The sequence below is a fragment of the Haliaeetus leucocephalus genome, unplaced genomic scaffold (assembly GCF_000737465.1).
Source record: "Haliaeetus leucocephalus isolate CR32 unplaced genomic scaffold, Haliaeetus_leucocephalus-4.0 Scaffold217, whole genome shotgun sequence".
Classification (NCBI taxonomy): Eukaryota; Metazoa; Chordata; class Aves; order Accipitriformes; family Accipitridae; genus Haliaeetus; species Haliaeetus leucocephalus.
Genome location: NW_010972653.1, coordinates 1,477,161 through 1,500,459, shown reverse-complemented (window position 1 = coordinate 1,500,459; position 23,299 = coordinate 1,477,161). Strand labels below are relative to the sequence as shown.

Genomic DNA, 23,299 nt, shown 5'->3' with positions numbered 1-23,299 from the left:
AAAAGAGAAAAGTTGTTTTTTGGGGGGGGGGGGGGGGAGGGCACGGGGAATAAAAAAGGAAATGTCCCAGATCAGTGTATTCTCCATCTGGTATGTTCCCAGATTCCTGAAGAGATAACATGGTGTCAAGAAAAAGGATATTGTAATTAGGCTGGGGCATAGCTACAGCACAGCAGGATCCTGACATTGTCATAGCCTTGTGCTATCACTGACCTTGGGGTAGTGGAAGACTGTGCCAAACTTAAAATAAATAAAGTGTTCCAGTGATGCTGCTCAGTTAAGGAAGATCAAAGAGAAATAGCATTTAATCAGTGGTAGTCATGGTATTATGCACTAGCAATACTAATTGTTTTGACAACAATTCTCGCTGAAGATTTCTTTTTGTTAGCACTGAGTAATAACTGATCTGCTAGCGTATTGACCTATAGCACTATCACAGCTCAATTAAGTTTCTTATTGTCCAAATTTAATCAGAGAAAAGCTGAGATTGAAAATCGATTCATTTCCTGCTAGTTAATGACTAATTCCCCACAAATGTGAATATAGAGATTAACTTTTCAGATTGAAAGTTTGTTTTAGAGGTAGACCCTGCCAGATGGATGTTTGAGAAGAAGCGTGACTTCTCTTTTCCCATCCATCTTCCTCCAACCTCTTGGCATATGCTCTTTTTTTACTGTGGGTCTTGCTTCATCATAGCCTGTGGTGTGTGCTTGTTCTCTGGTCTCTTAACTTAACCTGTATCTCACACAGTTGCGAGGAACTGGTATCGATAATTCAAGGTCAGCTCCTAAATTCTCAAATATTTCTTCTCCATATGCTTCAAATGAGCATTTCTGCAGTGGCTAAAAACATCTGCAAGACAGGGTGACTTAGTCCTTAACAATAACATAAGAGCTTGTCACAGTCTTTGGAGGTCCTGGTAAGACACAGACTCTTCTCTGATCCCACTTCAGCCTGTACAAGTTGTGAACTTTCCCTGTGAAGGGGAGAAATTACATTTCTTGGCTCTTCTAAATATGTCTTCTTTATGTGAAGAACTAACAGCTGCTTATAAGCCTCCCCATGTGTCTATGCATGCATATGTGTTCACAGTATTAAAGCTACTGAGCAGAGGCATAAGCAGTAAACATCCATGAGGTTTAGCAGTTCTCCCCAGTTCTTGCTGTTTGTATGAGTCCCACTGCAGCAGTATCTGAAATAGTCGCAATTCTTTGTTGGGTTTATCCTTGCAGCGCATCTCTGAGGTGGGGACATCTCATGAATTTACACATGGAGAACTGAGACCTAGATCTAAATAGACATTTAGACTCTGCTCTTCGGTGCTGCTCGAGATTGTCCTTTCCAGAGGCTCAGCTGCTCCTGAAACATACAGACCCATGGCTGTGGATGGTGCCCACTGCCTTGGGACCCTCCGGCAAGCTGAAGCCAGGTGGTTGGAGGCAGTTTTCCTAGGTGGGATATTTCTACCTTACACTGCAGATGTGCTTAACAGTGCAGCTATACCAGACTCAGCATCTATGGGCTCAAAAGGCTGGAGGGCTTTTACCGTGAAGATTAGCTCTGGGACAGTGTATATGGGGGTTTTTCTCATGTCTCTGTATTGTTCCTGCTCTGTAACTGATGCTTTATCCCTGACATCTTTTTTTAGTTGCCTTGCTGAAGAAAATACCGTGCTGGTTTCTGCTTTGCAGCAATGAATTTTGCCAGTGTTGAAAGGTTCAGGTCTGTGTCCTGTCAGCCTGAAGTCCAGACTCATGTGTATCAATCCATTGTAATCCTATGGGGTAATCTCTTCCCTGATACTCAGCAGAACATAATCAGACTCCTTTTTTTCTGACTTGAGAGAACTTGATTCCTCTGAAGGAATCTGGCTGGTAAAAGCCATGCAGGCCTGCAGTACTGGGTTGTGGCATTACATGATCCGAGTCTGCATTTTTCCAGTGGGTCAGTCCAGTGGACCTCTTATCTGCGTAAAGCACAATAAAAATGCTAGAGTTGAGCCAGAAAATGGACTTTCTGCCAGATACTGAGCAGGGACTCACATGGTTTGGGTGTGAAGTGCTTTGGTACGTGTATGACAAGCTGGAAAGAGATAATAACCCTTCAAAGGCTGAATGGAAGAAGAGGCAGAAACAGGAAAACTGATAATGTTCTGCTCCCAGTAAAGGCAGCTGTAGGAGGAACACAAAATGAATCTGACTTCTGAAGCAGTGTAGCTGTATTAACATGTGAGAGAAAAAAATACATCGATGCAGTTGCTTTATTGCATATTCCATCAGCAGAAGCTGCAGTCCTACACATGGGCAGGCTAAATATCACTCTGACACAGCAGTGCCATTTTTATCCATTTATTTGTATTTTGGAAGGCAGAGGAAATACAGTTCACAAACCATGAACAGAGTTTGTTAGGGCTATGTTTGCTTTTTCCGGCTTCATCTGCAAATTAAAAATAGCTAAGCAAAAGAAATTTTTAAGCTAACTATCCTGGTAATATATACAAGATGTGGTTGGGCAAGGCCCTCAGCTTTGAAATGTATTCCACAAAACCCTGCTGCTATTCCAGGCAGTTTTACATGCATCCTTAACCCACAAGACACAACCAACCTGCCCATTTTCCTCTGGTTGCACCTCTGGTGGAGCAGAAGGGAGATCCCCATCAATCCCATTAGTGCAGCACTTGAATCAGCTCACAAGATGATCAGGGGCATCAGTGCTGTAGCTGGGGTTGAGCTATTGTGAGAGCTTTTAGACCTCTCCTAGAATTTCTCTACATAACAGAGTGATAATGCAGGGTGGGGAGGATAAGGAGAAGTGTGACAAGAGGGTCCCCATCTGTGCCACAATTCTGAATATCGTGTCTGGTTCTGTTACAGCATCCCATCTCTAGCACAGTGCAGAAACATCATCCAATTCCACCTCCTGGATTTTCAGTAATGAAATTAAATTGTTGTAACCCTCACTTCATTTGTGATGCATATGAACAGGACAGCCCCAGACCTTTCAGAGGCATGCGCTGCGTCTTTCTGTGCTGATGTGCTGCTACTCTGTGGCTGAGAGCTGGGAACAGGACAGGAACATCTGTATCTCTGGGATCCAAATCCCTTAATGTTTGATTAAATTGTTAATAGAAGCATGCATAGCTGCTGAAATTACTTCTGCTTGTGTGGAGCCAAATTCTTAGGTGCTCATTCATTGCCTGTTATGTCTCTGCAGTAAACTTCTGCCTTGGAGAGCTCTGAGACTGAAATCCTCAGTGGTTATCTAAAAGCATCTAAATGCTTTTCATTTAAAGGGCAGTTGGGGATGGGAACCACAGAAGGACTTCAGCACAGTAAGATGTGGTTAATTGCCTCTGGGAACAGGATCTCCAAAGTCTAGACAGAAGAGTTGTGTGAGAAAAGCCCTTGGAGATCCACAGCTAAAACATTTGGACACCCTAGAGTGATGGAAGACTATGGAGGTGATTGCTCAGTACCCTTCACTGCCTGTGTCCCTTTGTGGGTTTGCCCTTGGAGGTCTGGACTTGCATAACAACATTTGGATGTGTTTCAGTTCATTAAAGTTCTCATCCAATGAATAGTAACTCAGGGAAAACCTTTGACAGATCTAGAAAGTGGTAAGGAAATGCTTTCAGATTTATCATGATCATAGGGCCAATTCAAAACCCATTGAAGTAATTGGATCGTTTGCATTGGCCCATACTGCTAATAACATATATTCTGCTTAGTATCATAGAGGTTAAGATGTAGATGAAGTGAAAGGAGAATTGTGAAAATCACCTGAGTTAAAGTAGATTTTTAAGTATATTTAGTGGGGGAAATACTAGAATCCAAATCTTCTGCCTCCTAAAGCAGTTCCTCAACCACCAATTTGTTAAAAAAAGTTTGCTCTCTTTCTGATCCCTTTAATATTAGTTCACACAAGCTGTTCCCAGTTTGGGAACTCACAGTTCCCTGGTCCATTCTATGCTGTAGCTGGTGCTTTCTCCTGAGCTGCCCGTTTGGCTTGTCTCAGATAGGGGAGGGAAGCAAGAGTGGGGTTTCCACATCCAAGCTGAGACCTTTCAGCAGGGAAAGAATGTTGCATCATCCCACTGCTGTGATTTTGGAAAGCCTGTTTTGTAGGCAAGCACTGAAAACACTCATTCAGCCAAACGTATGTAGAAGATAGCTGGGAAGAGGCCTAGTCTGAGAATTACAAGGACTAGAAGTCTCCCTGCTTAGGACTGTGAAGACTTACTTTGCAATAAAAAACAATTTAAGCTTAATGATGCCTCTGCTCCCCCTACAGCCAGTCAAGGGAGAAGTCTCTGACACCTAATTTGACTGCTTCAGGTAGCTCTTTGGAGAAGCCTCACTCCATTGACCAAGAGCGATGGTTGGCACCGATCCAGGGTGATGCTGTGGCTCTCACACCCGCAGGCATTCCTGCTCACAGCCCCATCCTGCTCGGCCTTGCCCTGTCCCACTGGTCCCTCCCCATCAGTCCCCACTACCCTTGGCGGGATGCTCTCTGCCAGCCCTCTCTGCTCCAGCACTGGGCATGGAGGCAGCTCGCAACATTTTACATTCATTTCACTGGCATTAATCTGGAGAATACGGGTGAGACGATGAATAAGAGGGGCACATTGCGTCTTATCCATTCTTAATCCACATATCCTCAAGAAGTCTTGAAAATGTGTCTTTATTTATTTTAAAGGTATATCTGTCCTCATCTGCCCTTGAGCTGTGTATTCCCAGGGCAGTGAAATCTCTTCCAGAAGAAGGACAGATGTACTGGCTGTGTCTTTGTGTGCTGCCGTGGTTGTGCTCGTTAATGTTAGTTTTCAGTTTTGTACAAAGAGGTGCTGGCAGGCACAGGCTGCAGCCCTGCAGGTCGCCCTGGTGCCAGAGCAGCACAACCTTCCCGACAGGTCCCGACAGTTGCAGCCTGTACATGTCTTCCCCTTCTCATGCCTTAACACGTGAGGTGCAAGAGTACAGTATGTTATAGAAAGTTACAATTATTTTTTCTAAAGGAGAGAATTAAAAAGTAATCTTTTTTCCTTGTCTCCTGGATGCTTGTGTTTGTACTGCTGGCAAGAGGAACTCAGAGCTTTGTCCTTTTGAAAAACTAGTGAGCAGCAATCTGCTCCCCAGTCATCACAGGCATTCCCCCACCCGTAGTGACCTCACTTCTGATGATCTGTAAGATGGGGCTTGACCAGCAGCTATCAGCACCTGGGTTCAAATTTAAGAGGTTTGCTATAAAAAATACCCATCTGAGCTTCTACCAGCAGCCAAACTTTCTGATTCTCAAAGTGCTTGTGTTCTCCACTTACAAAGGTGAACTGGGTACCTAGCAAACTTATTAAAGAGAGGAAAGAAAATCCTAACAAAGTAGGTAAAAAGGGTAAGTGACTCCTTCCTAAAGTGTAACAGCATCAATTGTATAAGGTTTTTCCCATGGAAGCCAACTGCTAGGCTTGTTTCCACATGCTGTCCCCCAATGATGCTCACGCTGCTCCTTGCACTGGCTGTGCCCAGCTTGTCCCTCTTTGTTGCTTCAGCCCTCGGCAGAGCGTGACAGTGCTGAGCCCTGAACGGGGCGTCTCATCTCCTGGGAGAATAGGCCGCTGCTTCTTCCATCTTCTCCAAGCCTGGGTTACAGAAGCCCTGTACTACCTCCTGCTCGCCTGCCTCCTGTTCTGCCCTCCAGCTCCCACCTTGGTGCTGGAAGCTGTGACCTTACATCAGTGACGGAGTCATCACCTGGGCGTGTGTAGGCAGCGTGTTCAGCTTTCTGTACACTACTCTAATGCTGGTTTTCTCCATTTTATAGCAGAATTTCCCTTTTAATAGAAATGCATCTCAAGCATGATAACACATTGCATGAAAAACAGAGCACTGCTCAGGCCAGTCTATAGATTTGCTCCACCCCACCCTACCAATGAAGGACAGACCCTTCTTTTTTGGACCCCCCCATCACTGGGGAATTTGGGGAAGTATATTGCTTTTGGTTTCATTTTTTTCTTTATGTTTTAGCCATATGCTAAAGCTTTAGCCATATGCTTTAGCATATGCTTTATGCTTTTTCAGTAACTCCCAAAGTTGATCTGAATAGAGTTGGTCACAGAGTTGTCTGTGAACAGAATCACTTCAAAGATGCTAAAGCATCTGCAGGCAAGCAGATAAATATTTCTAGGTATTTGATCAGTTTCCCCAAGCCTTAAGTTACGTACAATTTGCAGATGCTGTTTGCTAGATACCGTAATTCCAGTACCCTTTGAAAGCCCCTCCATATACCAGAAAGGTGTCCAGAAACACTCTGGGAGCTAAGAATCTGCAAGACAATCTTCTCCAAAATTCAGAAGCAGAATAAGAGGGATTATTTTTTTTCACTTCCTTTTTCCTTTCCTAATTTGTAGTTGTCTATAGAGATAACACTTTCTTCACACACCAGCATGTTGACCTTTCAGAAAACGCACAGGCCAAGCATGAGATGAGACTAGAGAAGCAGAAACAAAGGAATGACCAGTGTTTGGTCACCCGTGGAGTTGACTGCTGTAAAAAGCCCAGGTTTGTCTTGATTTTTGGATGAAAAGGGTAAAGCAGGAGACAATGCTGGTGTGTAGAGGGCACTTTTCAGTGGTACCATTGCAGTAGAAGGGAACTAGTTGTTTCATATGTAGATTGATCACCTGGACAAGGGTTTGCAGAAGAGGCTGAAGGCACTGACTTGCCCAATGGCTGTAGCCTCTGAAAATCCCAATTGCATTTCTTTGTTTCTGAGGCATTCACTGAGCTCATGCCAGAGTGCCATATAACGTGGACTAAACCACCCTCCTCATATTCCCCCTGCCCAAAATGGGTGTTTGTCTTCCAGAGATCCCCGTCTTCCATTGCCACTTGGCTCAGACTAGTCTTAAAGTAGTTAAGTCTGTGCCTTTACACCTTGCTAAGGCCTCACCGTATTTTAATAGTCAAATAATACTTTACCATAGCTGGTTTGTTTTGCTCTGTAATTGTTTTGGTTTTCTTATACTCCATTTCTTATTTATGAATCACTTCAAAACAGGCCAATGGAAGTCTTCAAGTAGGCTTTTAAACAAGTTTTGACAATGTTTTTTAGTCATTCAGAGCTAAAAATAATACAAATCAGCAGGTACAGTCTGGAGAAGAGTGCCTTCAACCCCTAAAGGACCTTTTACTGCATTTGCTCCCTAGAGGGAGGCAAATAGGGAGGAAAAAAAAAGAAAAAAAAAAAAGGCATCTGTTCCATTTGTTCACCTTACTAGGCTGTAAATGCCAAGGCTTAGCTCTGAGCAGTGCTACCATCTTCTTCACCTCAGAAGAGAAAAATTTGTCTTGTCTGTGATGAAAAATTTAGAAGGATTCTTTTCTCCCTGCTATGTGAGGTTAATAGTATGACTGGCACAAGAGGTAGTGACAGCTTGCTTATGCTCCTCTAATGGGACGCTGAATGATATGTTCATGTTTTCCCAAGAATAATTTAGAAATGGTCTTTGGCATCTCCAGTCACTGGCCCCTCCTAATCCCTTGCTTCATTCTTGGGCTCTTGAGTATTTTTGAGTGTCTGCCACTTCTTAGCCATTTTTGTAGGTGAGCTTCTTCATTGTAGTTTAGTTCTTTGGTCTCAACAGTACATTTGTACCATTTCTCAATCTGGATCACAGGAGAAAGCACCTGAATGTATTTTGGTTCTCTGGACAGCAAAAAGGACAATCCCATTTCCCTCTAGCTGCTTGCCTTTCTGTTACAGAGACTGTGGAGTGACAGAGTCACAGAAATACTGATCGGGCAGCATCCTCAGCAATAGTCAGCTTTTAACAGAAATACTTGGAAGACTGTAAAATTTTGAAGTATTTTGTTTTGTAACACATATGTCACAGGACAGTAATCAGTATAGATTTAAAAAGCAAGAGATTTGTCTTTTCAGCTTTGAACAGCCAGCAAGCTCCCAAGAATAGAAGTGGCAGCACAGTGGAGTCCTGGTGGAGCTACAGGGCACAAGAACCACTTCTTAACTTCTCACCAGTGGTCTGCAGAAGTGTACATCTATCTGTACACACACATAAAATTAAATATCACCTATCTTAACATCTGCAATTGGTACAGAAGTTGGGGGGGGCAGGTAGATCATGAAGAAGAGGAAGCAGTGAGCAGGATTTTCAATAACCTGCAAATAATGTTCAGGTTTTGGATAACATTCACATAACTTTGTTCTGACACAGCCAAATTTAGGACTGTCAGCCCCAAAAGCCTTCCCGCAGAGGGAGCTCTGTTTGCATTGGCAAAAGGTTGAGGTTTGCACTAGAAAAGCAATTCAGCAAGGTCTGGTAGCTGCAATCACTGCAGTCCTGACTTGTATCAGAGAGAGAATCCACATATCTTTGTAAGTGTTTACAAGCCCAATCATGCTTACCATAATGGAGTCCTAAAATTTTTAAAGGTCAAAAAACAGAAAGTACAGAAAGAGCTGCAATAGTACCTTGAGGTATTTACAGCTCCATCAGTTTGGATTATCAAAACAGAAATAGGGGCTGGGCTGAGTACAGGCACCTAGGTTACGTTTTCAGGAAGAGACAATACCACATGCCTCTTTCAGCTATTGGAGATGGGGTGTAGAAGCAGTGGGTGGATGCTGACCAATACAAAGTCAAATGAGAAAATCACAACTTGAACAGAAATGTTAACCTGGACAAAATACCACTGGACTGGGTACAGCATCCCTCTCTCGATGACTCCAGACTATGTTCAAATATCTTCCCGAAAAGATACTTGGGAAGTGAGATGGGTGTATTTGATATCTCTTCTGGGATAATACAGTGATTTGCATCCCTTTGGGGGTAATTCACAAAAGGGCAATATTCTGAATGGATGGAGGTGGACAAAATTTAACCCTGCTCTCTTTTGAGGTGAAGACGAAGATTTTTACATTGACTATAATGCCACTGATCCAGAGAAGCAGTTGTATCATCATACATCTTAGCAATGCAAAGGTTATCCAGAATTGTGTTTGAAAAGTTGATATCAGAGAAAACAGTTTAAAAGAAGCTTTCAGGTTAGGACCCCTTTGGCAATGCAGCAGTCATTCCTGACATGACCCTCAGAGGGCCACATAGTGCAAGCAGCTGGCTGCACACTAAGTTTTGCATTTTTAGGGCAAGACACAGTATCCAAATTGTCATTTGGCCTCCTCAAGGGAAAACCAGCAGAGGCTTGCCATGTTCTACATCTGTATTTAGTCAGACAATTAGTAGTGCCCATTTCTGTATATGCTGTCAGATCCCTAAAAACGCTGTCGTGGTTTAAGCCTGGCTGGCAACAAAGCACCACAAGGCTGTTTGCTCACTCATCCCTGTGGGTGGGACGGGGAGGAGAAAAATACAATGAAAGTCTCATGGGTCGAGACAAGGACAGGGAGGGATCACTCACCACTTATGGTCATGGGCAAAAAACAGACCCAACTTCGGGGAAAAAACAAAATCAGTTTAATTTACTACAAATCATATCAAAACAAGGATAATGAGAAAAACTAAATCTCAAAACACCTTCCCCCCACACCTCCCTTCTTCCCAGGCTTAACTTTACTGCTAGTCCTCTCTCCCTCCTCTCCCCGGCAGCGCAGGGGGACGGGGAATGGGGGTTGGGGTCGGTTCCTCACACGTCGTCTCTGCCGCTCCTTCCTCCTCAGGGGGAGGACTCCTCACTCCTCCCCTGCCCCACCGTGGGGTCCCTCCCACAGGACACAGTCCTTCACAAACTTCTCTGCTGTGGGTCCCTCCCACAGGCTGCAGTCCTTCAGTCCCAGCCTGCTCCAGCGCGGGCTTCCCCAGGGAGTGGCGGCCATCTTGGGGGCATCCACCCCCCTGCTCCGGCGTGGGCTCCTCTCTCCCCGGGCTGCAGGTGGGCATCTGCTCCCCCGCTCCCCTCCGTGGGCTGGGGGGGGACAGCCTGCCGCCTGGTCTCACCACGGGCTGCGGGGGCAGCCCCTCCTCCCCTCCTCCCCCGCTGACCTCGGTATCTGCAGAGGGGTTCCGCTCACGTCCCAATCCCACTACTCACCGCAGGTTTCCCCTCTTAACTCTGTTCTCCCAGAGGCGCTACCGCCATCACTGAGGGGCTCGGCCTGGGCCAGCGGTGGGTCCGACGTGGAGCCGGGGAAGCTTCTGGCAGGTTCTCACAGGAGCCGGCCCTGCAGACCCTGCCCCGCGACCAAAACTCTGCCACACAAAACCAGTACAATCCCCCATGAAATTTGAGTGTATTGTTCAAGAACTTTCATAGCTGACGACAGCAACCATCAGACTGCAGCGAAAGCTCAGGCCAGGGAAATGGAAAATTGTGAAATGCAGATCTGCTTCCTCAGCTCCCACTGCACTCTTTCCTTCAAACTTACATTATTAAATGCAGTACTTCCTAAGAATCAGAATTTTAAAAAGCACAAAATGAGATTGCTCTCAGATTGGGAGTAATGCACATTTCTATTTTAGGAGCATGACAATCTCCATGAAATTGTGCCGGGAATATAGACACAAACATTTGTGTACAGTCCCTGCACTGCACTGGGACTTCAGCACTAGTTTAAAACTCCCTTTCTTAAGAGGTATGTTTTCTTGTATCTGAGAAAGATTCAAATGCCACAGAAAGAAGAACTACTGTCTCAAATGTCTGAAATCATACATTTCCTGAGAGGAAAAAATACCAGCTGAAAAGCTACATGTTATGGTCATTTAAAATATTTTATTAAGCTACAGTCAGTTGCAGTGTTTGCAGATAATGGATATTAAACATGAAAAGCATTGGTCTGTATTGTTTAACTGAATCTCAGCTCTCATCTTACATACTTCTATTAATGTTGGCTGGCAGAAGAGAACATATGTTTCTTTTTTTTTATGCTATGTGTGGATTTTTTTTTAAATAAGTTATATAACAAGCCCACACATCTACTTGGTTGCAACATGTCAAGGGCTGGTTATTTGCAGGCAGAAAAAATACTGTTAAAATGCACCTTGGTTGCTGTATTTCATAGTCAGAGAATATTACATACAATCTCCCATTTGCACCCAACTTCATTTTAAGGTTCTTTTCGTTAACTTAGCATTAACTTAGTGTTAAATATATTTCTAATATAGTTTGCAGTAAGCTAAGAGATTTTTGCAGAAACAAGTTTTTAATAATCATTACACTGTAACTGTTACAGAAGCTTATATTGCATATTGCAAAGCCCACCAGCAAGTCTTCATAAACGCCTCACTTCAGTATTTTGCAGGCAGGTACAGAGCTTGCTTCCTTACATTGCCCACGGTTCTATTTATTACTTTATTTTGCAGTTCTTTCCATATGGAGATGCTTCAAAGTTTGCCCAGCACGCCTTCCGAACCTTTGATAAAAACGGAGATGGGACCATTGACTTCAGAGAGTTCATTTGTGCACTGTCCATCACCTCACGAGGCAGCTTTGAGCAAAAGCTAAACTGGGCCTTCAACATGTATGACTTGGATGGTGATGGTAAAATTACAAGAGTGGAAATGCTGGAAATTATAGAGGTGAGATCAATATGACACTCAAAAATTACATGTCTGAACATTAATAAAATTTACTTGTTCACATACCCTTTAGATTTTAAGCACGCGGGAGGTTGTACTGTATCATTAGAAGCATACATTACATACATTCGTCCTATACTGACTCATGCCTAAGTGCTGCAAGCACACTAACATTTTAAAAGATGTAATCTTTGAGAACTACTGAGTGCATATGTGCATATAAGCTTTTAAATACCCAGAGGTAATTTATTTCTTTTTTCTGATGAACAGATTAACCATAAGAAGACAGCAAAGGATTTACAAAGCCCATCTCAAAATCACTTGGCACCCATGAAATTAGTGGTTTGTAGCTCAAGTAGCTGAAACCTTACTGGAAGTTAACTTTAGATGATTACAGAAATTTACAGGGATAATACCACGCTATTTTATGTGAGCTCTCACAAATGGGCTTTAAGATGACCACAGCATGTAACAGGAAGGATAAAGTTTACCACCCTCGTAATCTGCTAGCTACTCACCACAGTAAATACCAGATTTTGCTGACATGTACACATAAAAAAACTATTAAAAGGTGATGACTTCTAAAACTGATTATTTAGAATTTATGTGAAATATTTCAAAGGAGTGATTAAAAGCCAAATAAACAGTTGATCTAGAGAATAGGTTACAACAGTTTTGCACTGTGAAACAGAAAGCCAAAAAAATTCATTCCAGAATGCAAAATGCAACCACCGAAAAATCTACATCTAAAGAAAGTAAAACACATTCTTCCTTGTTTTAAGTATATGGATATAAGATTCTAAGGAAAAAAAGAACAAAAATTTTTAGGGAAACTGGCAATCATTTTATTGTTGGAAAGTCTTTCCAAAATTTGATCACATCAAAAAATCAGGTTAATTCATATGTTGAATTTTCCATTTGGTTTCTTTTCAAAGGCCATCTACAAAATGGTGGGCACTGTGATAATGATGAAAATGAATGAGGATGGTCTGACGCCTGAGCAACGGGTAGACAAGATCTTCAGTAAGATGGATAAGAACAAAGATGACCAGATCACACTGGATGAATTCAAAGAAGCTGCAAAGAGTGATCCTTCCATTGTATTACTCCTGCAGTGTGACATTCAAAAATGAGCTTGTGTACAATGCGTCATAGACTGCACAGAAGTTTAATGTTCCATTCAGTTTGCAGCTATTTCCACACACACAAAAATTTGCTTGGACTACCTATAAATGGACTTGCTTCTTGTGTTTGAAACACTTGTGTGCATGAGAATGTCATTTGCTAAAGAATTTTAAAAGTATATATTATAAAAATAAACTGCCACAACGTGATGTGTGCAATGTCATTTCATAACAACCCTATTCCTCTGAAGCCTGTGCAGCAGTCCTGTGCTGCAGTGAATTATATTATTTATTGTTCATGTTTTACTGATGCTAGCTCTGTGTCTCCTAGACTGAGTAATGTTAGTGACATTGAATTCCCATGGTAATGTTAACTGTTTATTATAAATCATGTCACCATTCTGCTGTAAAGTAGTACTGGACAGACAGAGGGGAAGAGTTCCTCAGCTCTTAAGTCTGATCCACACATGTGCTTGTATTGTCAGTGGATATAAATGTACTTCATTTGCATGCCTTTTAGGTTTGCCTTAATTCTTACCTCATTTGCATCCCTTCAATCTGGAAAGAGCTATGTCAGAGGAATGCAGTATAAAGAAAAGAAAATCCTGCTAAAATGATCCCTTTAATTAAAAATATATATAAATATATATATAATGTTTAAAATATTGTTTTATTGGAAGTTTAAAGGTTTTATTGGAAGTGTATTGATCTTTGCCTGAATTTTCAAAAGCTTCCACAGAGGTTGCAATATATATGTCCCAAAATAAATTTATAACATTTGACCTTTTCCCCTAATTCTTATTTCATGTCTTCACCACAGTAATAGGAAAAAAAAAAGTTCAATCTCTTTAATTATCTGTCACTGTACTACTGAGAAATATATATTTCATTATGAAAGCATGAAGAAAACTTCTTTGCACGCACTCAGCCCACTAGAAGAGTCATTTTATATGAAACCAAAAGTTGTAGTTCTTGTGTTTACCCACAGAGCAGCTGTTTATCCTCCAAGATTTGACAGTGTACCTACTAGACCTCTGCTTACACAGCTTTTCAAGCTAGCTGGAAGTCAAATAGTTTATTTGCTTGGTCTAAACCTGGTCTAATGTTTTCCCCTCCTTACGTAAGAGTCTTTTCTCTTACCATATGACAATAAACTACCCCGGGTTTAATATAAACATGCATGTTGTTAAAAATGAGTACTTACTGATAAATTAATCAAAGTATGATGATTGAGAAGGGATAGTGAAGAGAACCACCTTCCTCTTCAATTCTATGTACATCCATCAAGTTTATACTGTGGCAAATACAAGTTCTGCACAGCCCTAGGAAAGCATCAAGAACTAGCAGACTGTAGAAATTGCAGATGAAAATCTTTCCTACACCACATTTCCCAGTTGCTTTAAACAGTTGGTTGCTTGCAGGATTAAAAAAAAAATAGCCTGAACATCTTATAATTGCATGTTTGATATTTCTTCTTTACCTTATGAAGAAATGAGACGGTACTCTTAACAGCTAAAAATCAAAACAATAAAACATGACACAAACCAAATCATTCTCTGTATTTTCAACTTTAAAAAGTGAAGTTCATCTTAAACTTGAGGGGAAAAAAAACCAACAAAATTTTATACATTTTTGCTAACTAACACGGTGGGGGAAACACAGAATCAATTGTTGCCACAACCACAGCCATCCTCTCATATTTATATTCCAAACAAACAGCAAAAGGCAGAACTTTCAACTACGTTTTTTAATACCAGAATTTTACTTAGAATACACAGGTAATAGTCTTAGCAAATTAAAGAGTGGTATACTTTGTACATTTGGCTGTAACTTAAAAACACACATTCTGAAAATGTTACATACTTCTGAGAATGATATGCCCATTGTTTCCACTTAGGCTTAAATTACTAGTTGTAGAGAAGATGTTGAATATTCCTGGGAATTTATGCCTCTCTGGTTTACATATACTTATTAGAGAAGCAGTACCTCATTCTACATTTCTCTGCACCTCAGATTTATGTAGCTGGACAGGCTCCATTTACTTTAATGCAGTGTTAAGCAATGCATAGCCATCCAAAATGGCCAACAATACAAACAGTCAGAAAATGTAACATCAGCACTGCAATTCTCTCTCTAGGTAGCTGGTATAGTAAACTCAGTATTTAAAGTACCAAGAATAAGATAGTTTTGAGACCTTAGTAGGATCACTGCAAAAATAAGTGCATCCAAGCAAGTTCTTCAGTAATTGTTTATTCAGAACTAATCATCTACCATGAAAACAGTTGTTTATAATAATTATACAGTCAGGCACACATTTTAATCAAGTACAGTGCTAGATCAGAATAAATACAATCTATTGATTTGAAGCAAAGACCAGAATTGTTGCCAACTGCTCCAATATTTCAAGTAAGTCTATAGAAAACTTGGGAGAAAGCTGAAGTGTTAGCTCAGTAGGAATGTGGTAATTTTCCTTAAGCTCTTCTCTCCACATAACTCATTATAAAACTACTAATGAAGATAAATGCTTTCTCTCCTGCCTCTGCACTCTTGCTTTATTTTTTGGATGAAGAAGAAAATCAGGAGGAAATAATGCTATGCCATTCTATCATTTCATATTGTAAAAGGGTCTGAAACATTCTAGTTTCATCATAAAATTGAGTCAAACTAAACACATGGTTCATGATCACATAATAGTATTGAGGACTCCCAATACAAACAAACCAGACTTGTGTTCCAGGCAAGTTTTGCAAAGCAGGCACTTTGTATGACTCCCCACCCCCCACCCCAGCTCCAGTATTTTCACATAATCCTGAAGTTGTAAGTATCTTTTATATTCCGTCAAATCACAGTATTATGGAATTGTTTAGTTTGGTAGAGACCTTCGGGGGTCTCTTGTCCAACTCCCTGCTTGAAGGAGATGCAGCAGTCTAGTCAGACCCTGAAAGCCTCCAAGGATGGAGATTCTATAGCCTGTTAGGACAACATGCTCAAATGCCTCATATCTTCATCATGAGCAATCCCTCCCACCAGTTTATCCAGCCAGAACCTCCCCACTTCAATTTATGATTGCTGTCTGTCTCTTCTGCCACACACTTCAACAAAAAGCCTGATCCTGTTTTGTCAGTAACCTCCTCAAGGCTGCTATGAGGCTGTTGGCCCATTATCCTGGGTTTTCAGAAGTAAACATCTGAAGCCTTCAAAAGATCACTAGACTTAATTCCTACAGTTAGAATGCACTAGAACTGCAGCTAGCTTTCTCAGTGTATTTCCTTCAATTCTTATCTAGCTCCCATATTTTAGAGATACCTACAAGTTTAATACATGTTTGTGTAAAAACTAAACAACATTAAAGAATACAAAATACTGTGCAGCGGCTAAAACAAATTCAGCGACAAAGTCGAGTTAAAACTTACACTGCAATGAGGTTTTATTGAGGAATTGCTATTCAGTAAATAACTGTAGAAACTGCAGAACTGTTCTCTGAATAGTCTCAATGGCTTGTATCCCCATAACATTAAAAAAAAAGTACGTCTAATGTCTGAACTCTAAAAAGTGATTGCTTTTGAAGAGCTCCCAACAATTTCAAGTTCCTGGAGAAAGGAGAACAGAAAATAAAGTTAATTTGGGGCAGTTTGAAAAATCTGGTTCTTCTTTCTCCCTCTCATACCCAGTAAATACTTGTATTATTTAAATAAAGCAAGTTTATTTTATTTTAACTGCTCTAGTATAGTCCCAGGGGAGGGGGGGCAGGGACACCCAACAAAATGCAGGCCTACAGTGCTGTAAAAAAGTTACTGTATTATTTCCCAAAAGTCTTATTCTATTTCATTCCTCTATATTGGAAGGACTTCTGTCACTTCAGTTTGTTATAATATAATGAGTGTCTACAGATTTAGTCTATACCTGCAAACTCAGACTGTGCAAGAACTTAGTTTATTGGAAATAAGAATATGAGTTTATAAAGCCACAATTTGCTAGGTTGTACAAGCTCGTGTCCAAAGAATCTCAAACTCTTCCCCATAAACTCTTTACGAAGAAATAAAAGCATTTTTTTCCTGCCCAGAGAATACACTGCAAATAAATTTTTCACTTCTCTAATTATGAAAGTATACACTGTAAGTACTGATAGTTTCTCATGTTCAGCTGCTATGGTTCCACTGGAAAAAAATGAAACACGTTTTACCTGTATTAATTAGCACATGTTTAAGAAATAAAGCAGAGCTAGGAAGAAACCAACATTTTTAACTTAATGCAAAGTTTAACTGTGTAGAGACACTAAAACATTACCACAAGTATCAGTTCTCACTGTTTATTAAAATATTACTCCATAATTATACAAAATATATTTCATCTTTTCCAGAAGAAAAAACAGAACAACTGATAAAAAAATTGTACTAGTTAAAAATATCAACTGAACATTCAGGGTTTTCTCATCATCAAAACTGTTTATTCTTGGTCTGTACACATCCAATAACTCTTAAAAAATAAAAATACGAGAACCTCTTCTTTTCCTGACAGTATCTAACAAAAGATCCCCTTATCCAGCGTCAGGAAGTAACAACTTTACACACATCATTACACATTTATCCTCAATAGTATGCCATATTCATACACAGAAATACTTATTGATCTTCCTCTTTGTCATTCCTATTTTGGAAATTCAACATTCTTTGGCCTCTTTCCGGGTCTTGCATTCGGAGAATTCGAATACGGGGACTCGTAGGCAGAGAACTAAACATAAAGTATGCAACATTTACACAGTGTTTCTTCTCCACAAATTTTAGTATTTTCACTTGATTCTTTCCATTACATATTTTCCTTTAAGTAACTCCCTCTTTTTTCTTTGACAGTTTTAAGAAACAGTAACATGGGGTGAAGTCCTGGCTTCACTGAACTGATACTGGAGCCAGACTTCACTAAAAGCTTGAGGTAAACACAACTATTTCAATCATGTAATTTCTAATGATTAGACTGCCTTAATTATAGAAAAGGCACTTTTAAGAGAAACTCTAAATGAAATAATGATCAAATACAGTTCATATTTGCCTTACAGGTCCTGAACTGGCACACACTTTATACATGTATAATCACGTCATACGAAGAATGAGCAAAGTTACTAAACATACATTTATACAGGCTTCTCCACCAATTATCCTAAATGTATTTTTTCTGAAGGTGCCTCTGTACTTTTGTTAAATTAAGTGTTTGCTGAACATGCAACATGTAACAAAATATAATAAAACCAAGCTGCACTTGAATTATTCAGTTTTTAAACAGTAACCATACAGAAAATTCCTATATGTTTATTGAATATGGTTTCAGAAATTCCCCACAAAGCATTTCTACTTAAACAACAACAGAATACCATTATTCTACTTTTTATAGATTTTAGTAAGGGAAGACAATTAAGACAATTCAAAAGCTTCATTTTGAAGACTGCTTAATTGTCCTCAGCAGGCTTCACTGATTACATTTGGCTAATTAGAGAGAAGAGTTGGCTGCAGAAGGTTAGACAGTGACTGTCCCCTTAAACCAGGCATGGCTTTAACAGGGACTTGTAGAGAGGTTTTTAAAGAATTTTAGGCTACTAGATCAAAAAAGGAAAACAAGGACTAAGTTATCAGTTTCTAGATCAGCAATATTAAAAAATAAAAATCAACTCAAGTGACAAACATCTTGAAAGTACTGTAGTATTAATAGGAAAAATGGAAAAACGCAAAGTCATCTGTTAATTTTGGGAGGGGAGAGGAAGATACAGGGCTAAAAGCTACCAGGAGCCTACTCTACACAATAAAACATTTCAAAAAGCTGTTCTACTTAAGATAAACTGATTCAAGTCCCACTGAACCACCATATTAAGAGACATTACGTAAGGAAGAGTGAAAAACCTATTAAATTCCCAGAACCATCAGCAATGAACTACTTAATTGTTGACATTCTACTGCTACAAACAGCAAAATTTCTCTCATGTTTACTTTTTTCAAGTTATACTCCTTGCAATAGAACTTCCCTGTAATTCTTGTACCAGGAAATACAACACAACAATATTACCTCATGCGTTGTGGGGTGAGCAAAATGAACTGTCGATGATGCTGAGAGTCAGCCACCTTAAGAATCATATCCATTGCAATTCTTCTGTTAACCATATCCTAAAGACAAAAGATTTATCAGGCATTGGTACTGACTCTGTACTTCACTGGTCAATTATTGCACAAGTTAGGACAAATGCTTAAGAATAAATTCATTAGAAAATATCTTAATAGAATAGAAAAACCTATTGGAATTCATTCATACACAGTAAAGCTTAGCTAAAGAAAACTAATAAAAACTAAGCTGGAGAAACATCAAGGTTAAATTCTAAAAGCTACAAATTATAGTCTGGGAAATTCTTAAACTCTACTTTTTGGTATACATGGACAATAGAAAGCTTCTATCAGAACAATCACACACTCCTACTCACAATTTTTTTCTATCAGCTTTGATATTCACGTAGTACTTCTTACTTTACTGGTATGCTGAGATGAACTGTATTTTAGTAGAATAATGTTTCCTAGAAAATCCTGCCTCAAGATTACCTGGAAGGATTTAAGGGCTGCATGAAACCTAAGATATTATGTAGCTTGTTTTTATTATGATTATTATTGTTATTATTATTACTATTTTGAACACAACCTTAGGCTTACTGAAAAAGATGTGTAATGGAAAGCCATTATTAGCAGGGTTTAAACAAAGCTCTGCCTCTATACATTGTCACACATGAAACTAGGTATCTCCCTTGGTATATGCTGATGGAGTCCTCTTGTGGTGGATCTCCAGGATTACACCAAAAGTAACTACGGAACGTGGAGACAGTAAGGTTGCACTTGCTGGCACAGCAGTAGAAAGAAATTGTGTGGAATTATTTATGGAATAGATGACATAGATTTCTGCAGGGTCTATGGTTCTGAGTATCCACCTTTTTCTGGACAGATGGATAAATTTCTGCGCGACTAACTTGTAAAAGAGGACCTAATCTTTGGAACTCAGCTGAAAAATGACTGCTTGACCACCTTAGATACATACTTTCCTTTTTTAAATTCTTTATATACAAAGTATATTATCTTTTTCCCCTCTAGGTCTGTGATTCCCAGTAAATAAATCCTTGATGGGAGAGGGACACTGAAGGCAAAATGAAACAATCCAGTATCAACTCTTTGTCTCTTTATTTTCTCAAACCATACCATACTGCATGTTAATAAGGAGGAAATAAAAATATATAAAAGAATTGGTTAATCGCCTATCCGGGGAAGCTGTACACAAAGATGAGGTTTATCAGTTTTAGCTGACATTAGTATTTACTGTCCATTATTCTGCATTTCAGCATCTTGGAAAGATGCTACTAGGTGAAGTATAAAACAAATTTCTGAGTAGCAACAGTGAACTCAGTTGTGACACTTGCTCTGAAAAAAAAAAAAAACCAAAACAAAACGAAAAAACCCAACCCACAAAGATCTCAAAATTGGTAGAAGCCAAAGCACATGCTAAGCCCAGAACTGTCAGAGCAATATGCAGAGGCAACCTGTGACAAACATAGTAACAACTGTTTGGGGAACTATTAAGAAGTTGTATTTTATGATTTTTGTGCTGAACTAAGGTTTAAGCACGTAAAGTAACAGAGATGCTCATAGCTCCGGATACCAACTTCAGAAACAGAATAAGCTTCAAAAGTCACTACACAAAGTGAACAAGATCCCTAACAAGTTTTGTTTTGGGGGATTTGGGGTTTGGGGTTTTTTATTTATTATTTACAGTTAACTATAGCGTTTAAAAATCTAACCAAATACACATAACAACCCAACGATTTCACTAATTTATACAAATCAGAATGGCAAATATAGTTTAAGTTTAAATATACCATGTAGACATCAAATTCATCCAAGCATCTGAAAGGAGATTCAGTAATGGACCACAGAGAAAGAATGAAACAAACTGTTGAGAAGGAACGTTCACCTCCTGATAAGGACCTCACGTCATTAAGGGCAGCTTTGTCTTCCTCTCGAGGCTGAACCTTGAAATAAAAATATTAGAGCAATTTTTAAACCTGAGATGGAGTCTTACTAACAGAATCATAATTTTAACAGCAAACACATTACACATGAACAGATAGTGATCACTTGAGAACAATTTTATGCACTTCACTGCCACTGCCATTATGGAATGCGATGGCTCCTAACCACTTAACACTTTTCTAAAATCACTGCAACTTTCTCCATCACAGTAAAATACATTGAACAAATTGAATGACTCTGCCAGTGTTTTCTTATTCAATTCTCTATTTTTAATAGCTATTAAACAATGTTTAATAATTGTCAACCAGTGTAGTTCTATTACAGTAAAATCCAATGGTTACCAGCTACAATAGAAAAGCAGGTAATTGATTTACAGCAGGAGTTCAAAGGTGGAACAGTCTCTTTACCAGAATACATAAAACACTGTGAAGTCCTTTGGTTCTACTGATTATGATGACACCTTGTGGCACTCCCCCTTTAAGATTAAACTTAAGCATTTTCTTGTCCTGTTAATTACCTTAGCTTTAACAAGCTAAGCAGGAAAGAAAGAATTATTTTGGAGTGGGGTCTTTTGGTGTTGGGGTTTTTTTTTGAGCGGGGTTGTTTTCTTTTTTCAATTTACCTTCCTTGACTAAATATAGATCTCTTGCATGAGAAAAATGAAACATCAGCTATAAAAAAGTATTCTGATAAAGCCAGGTAATGACTTGACATTTTATGGGCTGAGTTTGAGTTCTTCAGATACCTATCCTTCACCTGTTTAATTAAGACTGTGTCAACATGTATTTATGTTGTCACTACACGTTTTTGCCCTCAATTCCTAAAACTGAAGTCTCCCACAGAAACAAAAGTAATTACCTCCGTGACTAAAACTTTTTGGGAGGTATGTTAAAAGATACACAGAAAAGACATAATATTGAAGCTTTCAGCCATTAAAAGTTGTTTAAATAACAACTAGAGCCATTATACAATCACACAAATACAGGCAAACTTCCTAGCAGTGAAATAGGAATGAGTCATTTTGAAAGGCTGACTAGGATGACTTGCTAATGAATTCCTATCCTTAGCATAAGACAACAGTCCAAATTTATTCCATGTAATCTAGCAACCTGCCCATATAAGATGGCAATATGGTTTTCATTCTTGCTTGTTTTCAACATCCTACAATTTAGCACCACATTTTGGAGGGGAGAACAATTTATTCTATCCTTTGCAATGCATGTTCTAGCAGCTGGTATTAAAAAAAAATAATTCATTACATATTATGATTATTGAAGTAATATAAAATAACTTACTGTTATTGAAAGTGTCTCATTCTTGTGATCAAAAAGTATTTTTCCAGAGCAGGCTCGAAGACGTAACAAATTGTCAAAGTAGAGTTTGCATCGTAAAGAAAGGAGCCTTACATCAGTTAAATCAAGCAAACAAACATTAGGTCAGTGAGTTTTAAAATACATGGAAAAGTGACAACAGATTTTCATCAACAGTTCCACATCATAGTCTTAAATATTAAGCACTGCTCCATTAATAACATTTTCCCAAATCAATTATGCTCTCAAGCAGGTGACATTTGATACTGGACATATTGGAAAGAATCACTGACACAAAGTAACAAGGTAAGAAATCCCAATGTACAGGCTTTGTATTTTCTAGAAGTCTGTTTCAATAGACTGGAAGTTTTTTGGGGTTTTTTTTTGTTTGTTTTTTTTGTTTTTTTTTTTTTTTTTTTTTTTTTTACACAATTCTTCCACAACTTCAACAGAAAATCACCACATTCCACTTCTTTCCTATGTAGTATTAGGACTGCATAGTAAAGATAGTAAAGAACTTACACGGACTCCACTAGACTCCAGGAATTGAAGTGTTGAGTATTAATTTCTCCCCGCACCCCCTTCCCCTCCAATTCTAGCATATAATTCCCCAATAGACAATACATCACGGTTGCTTCAAGAAAGAACTATCGTTCTTTAATACAACTTAAAGCAGGATTCATACTCAAATTTGGGCACTAGGAACAAGATTCAGTTTGACACATGGGCACCATAAGGCAAGCATCAGATTGTGCTGGTAAATGTTACCCACCACTATTTCTATACTTCCACCTGCAAAGGTTGGGATTCTCCTGACCATTACTATTTGTCAGGATCATCCTGGCACCACGTCCAAATCCCAGATCAAAAAGTACAGAAAGCAGAGCCAACACAGATATCCCTCAGTTTCTGCTGAAGGGAGTGATAAATGGTAAAGAACTGCACTGGAAAACAGACCATCAGACCTTTTGAAGGGAGGCCACCACAAAAATCTTCATTGATAGGTATAGGATACTAAGGGACTGATGCAAGAAAGAAGGGGTACGCTCCTGGTATGGACACTCCATGAGAGAAGCAGCTGTCAAATTGCAGAACCTGAATAAAGATCTTGAAATTTTTTCAGCACGGGGCACAGAAAAAGTGTTTGGCCCACAATAAAATTATGTGAGCACAGCACCACTAATTATACTCAACGAAAATGAGTGACGGTGGAGATGATTTCAATGCTAGCACGTTGCTGGTATTTTACTGACCAAAACCAGCACT

The 23,299-nt window shown here is 39.5% G+C and overlaps 2 protein-coding genes across 3 annotated transcripts in view; one reads left to right on the top strand and one right to left on the bottom strand.

Annotated features, from left to right (window-relative positions):
- The window catches only part of VSNL1 (visinin-like 1), a 51,956-nt gene extending 38,438 nt beyond the window's left edge, over positions 1-13,518 (top strand). Inside the window, exons 2-3 of one of the 2 annotated variants that reach the window (XM_010566649.1) lie at positions 11,336-11,551; positions 12,487-13,518. In XM_010566649.1, the coding sequence (XP_010564951.1) occupies positions 11,336-11,551; positions 12,487-12,684 (414 nt within the window). In that variant the 3' untranslated portion in view covers positions 12,685-13,518. The remainder of the gene's footprint in view (positions 1-11,335; positions 11,552-12,486) is intronic. The other variant, XM_010566650.1, reaches the window with a different exon arrangement.
- Positions 13,519-17,095: 3,577 nt separating this feature from the next.
- SMC6 (structural maintenance of chromosomes 6) overlaps positions 17,096-23,299 on the bottom strand; it is a 32,316-nt gene continuing 26,112 nt past the window's right edge. Inside the window, exons 24-27 of the mRNA XM_010566648.1 lie at positions 22,019-22,124; positions 20,570-20,722; positions 18,727-18,824; positions 17,096-17,406 (exon numbers count right to left, since the gene is read on the bottom strand). Of these exons, the coding sequence (XP_010564950.1) occupies positions 17,298-17,406; positions 18,727-18,824; positions 20,570-20,722; positions 22,019-22,124 (466 nt within the window). The 3' untranslated portion in view covers positions 17,096-17,297. The remainder of the gene's footprint in view (positions 17,407-18,726; positions 18,825-20,569; positions 20,723-22,018; positions 22,125-23,299) is intronic.